Source organism: Hylobates moloch, unplaced genomic scaffold (genome assembly GCF_009828535.3).
Source record: "Hylobates moloch isolate HMO894 unplaced genomic scaffold, HMol_V3 SCAFFOLD_10303, whole genome shotgun sequence".
NCBI lineage: Eukaryota > Metazoa > Chordata > Mammalia > Primates > Hylobatidae > Hylobates > Hylobates moloch.
Window position 1 is genome coordinate 496 of NW_026662578.1, and position 1,862 is coordinate 2,357.

Consider the following 1,862-nt stretch of genomic DNA (forward strand, 5'->3'; position numbering starts at 1 on the left):
GTCCACCAGGAAAGAGAGCTGCAGCCTCAGCCTGGTCATTCTGGACTCTGACCCCGTGCCTTTCATCTTTGCTGACTTTAATCTGTACCCTTCTCTGCAATAAACCGTTAACAGGGAGAATAACAGCTTTTCTAGGGCTGTGAGACCTTCTAGAAATCACTGAACCTGAGGGTGGTCTGGGGGAGCACAACACAGTCTCCCACCCTAGCCAGGGAATGGGCTGATTCTTGGCATATGCCTATTCATATCCACCCCAGCCAAGACTTATGCATGGACTTTGTCACCAAGCCAGGCAGCCAGTGATGGGTCTCTGGGCATGACGCGGGGGCAGGCTGTCGCCTGCTGAGAATCACTATGCCTGTATCTCAAGTAACGTCAGGTGTCCAGGTAAGAATGAATGAGTTAAGGCTGGTCTCGGTGGCTCACGCCTGTAATCCCAGCACTTTGGGAGGCTGAGGCTGGTGGTCACGTGAGGTCAAGAGTTTGAAACCAGACTGGCCCACATGGCGAAACCCATCACTACTAAAAAGATAAAAATGAGCCGGGGGTGGTCCCGGGTGCCTGTAATCCCAGCTACTCAGGAAGCTGAGGCACGAGAATTGCTTGAACTCGGGAGGCGGAGGTTGCAGTAAGCTGAGATTGCACCACTGCACTCTAGCCTGGGTGACAGAGTAGGCTCCATCTCAAAAAAAAAAAAAAAAAAAAGAATGAATGAAGTGAGGGGTGAGCACTGACATCAGGCAGGTGACTGACGACCCAACACAACCAGGACCTTGGCAGGGGCCCAGACTGGATACAGAAACCAAGTGGGAGCCACTAGACTAATTTATTGTACAACAGGGTCCCAGCTGAGGAGCAAGTTGGGGGCTTGATGCCCAACTCTAGCGGGGCACAGCACAAAGCTCGTAGGGGGGTGGTGTCACCAGAAAGCCGACGACACGAGAGTGGCTGGGCCGGGGCTGTCCGGCAGGCACTGAGAAGCTGAAGCGCTGCAGCAGGCAGGTGAAGAAGAGGAAGAGCTCCATGCGGGCCAGGGGCTCCCCGAGGCATGCTCGGCGGCCTGTGGGGAGGGGAGGGGCGTCAGTGAGCCTGGCTCCCGGGCGATACCCCTGCAAGACTCCACGGAAGGGGACAGGGAGCTGGGCTCCCCACAGGCACCTGCTGAGAAAGGCAGGAAGGCCTCTGGCTTCACAAAGTGGCCCTGGGCATCCAGGAAGTGTTCCGGATGGAAGCGGAAGGGCTTCTCCCAGACAGCCTCATCCTTCAGCACCGATGACAGGTTGGTGAAGAGTGTCGTCCCCTGGGCAGGAGATGCGGGATGAGAGTGGGGACTGGGCTCTAGGATGCTGGGACCCCCAAGCACACAGGGGACACACACTGCCTGGCACACAGCTGGACTCTGTCAACTAGTCCCGTGCCAGAGAAGCTCCAGAGCACCCTCTCCGACCCCATGGCAGGGCGCAGTCACACCTCCTGGGGGCATCCAAGCTGCCCCCTCCCTACAGGTATTGAAGTCCTCCACCATTCTGGCAGGTCCTGGTCTGTCTTCCCCACTAGACTGGGGCTCTGGATGGACAGGCCAGTCCTGCCTATACACTGCACCCCACAGCCAGGCTGGGACAGTCGATGTGGTGGCATTGAGGACTGGGTGGCCAGGGTTCCTAGACTGGGCCCACCTGGCAATGGCCATGCTGGGGCTATCACCAGGGGCTGGTGCTGAGCTGGGGTGGGGAGGGTGCCAGGCCTACCTTAGGGATGTGGAAGCCCTGCACTTCGATGTCACGGGATGTCATATGAGGCACATTCAGGGGAACAATGTCCCCAAAGCGCTGCACCTCGTGAATCACGGCAGTGGTGTAGGG

The 1,862-nt window shown here is 57.9% G+C and overlaps 1 protein-coding gene across 1 annotated transcript; it reads right to left on the bottom strand.

Moving 5' to 3' along the window:
• Positions 1-730: 730 nt before the first annotated feature.
• LOC116465796 (cytochrome P450 2D17-like) lies at positions 731-1,859 on the bottom strand (the record flags this gene model as incomplete). Its single annotated transcript, XM_032148744.2, has 3 exons — positions 731-1,060; positions 1,159-1,300; positions 1,749-1,859. Coding segments are annotated over 3 exons (432 nt in total), but the record flags the coding sequence as incomplete, so codon positions are not given.
• Positions 1,860-1,862: the final 3 nt, after the last annotated feature.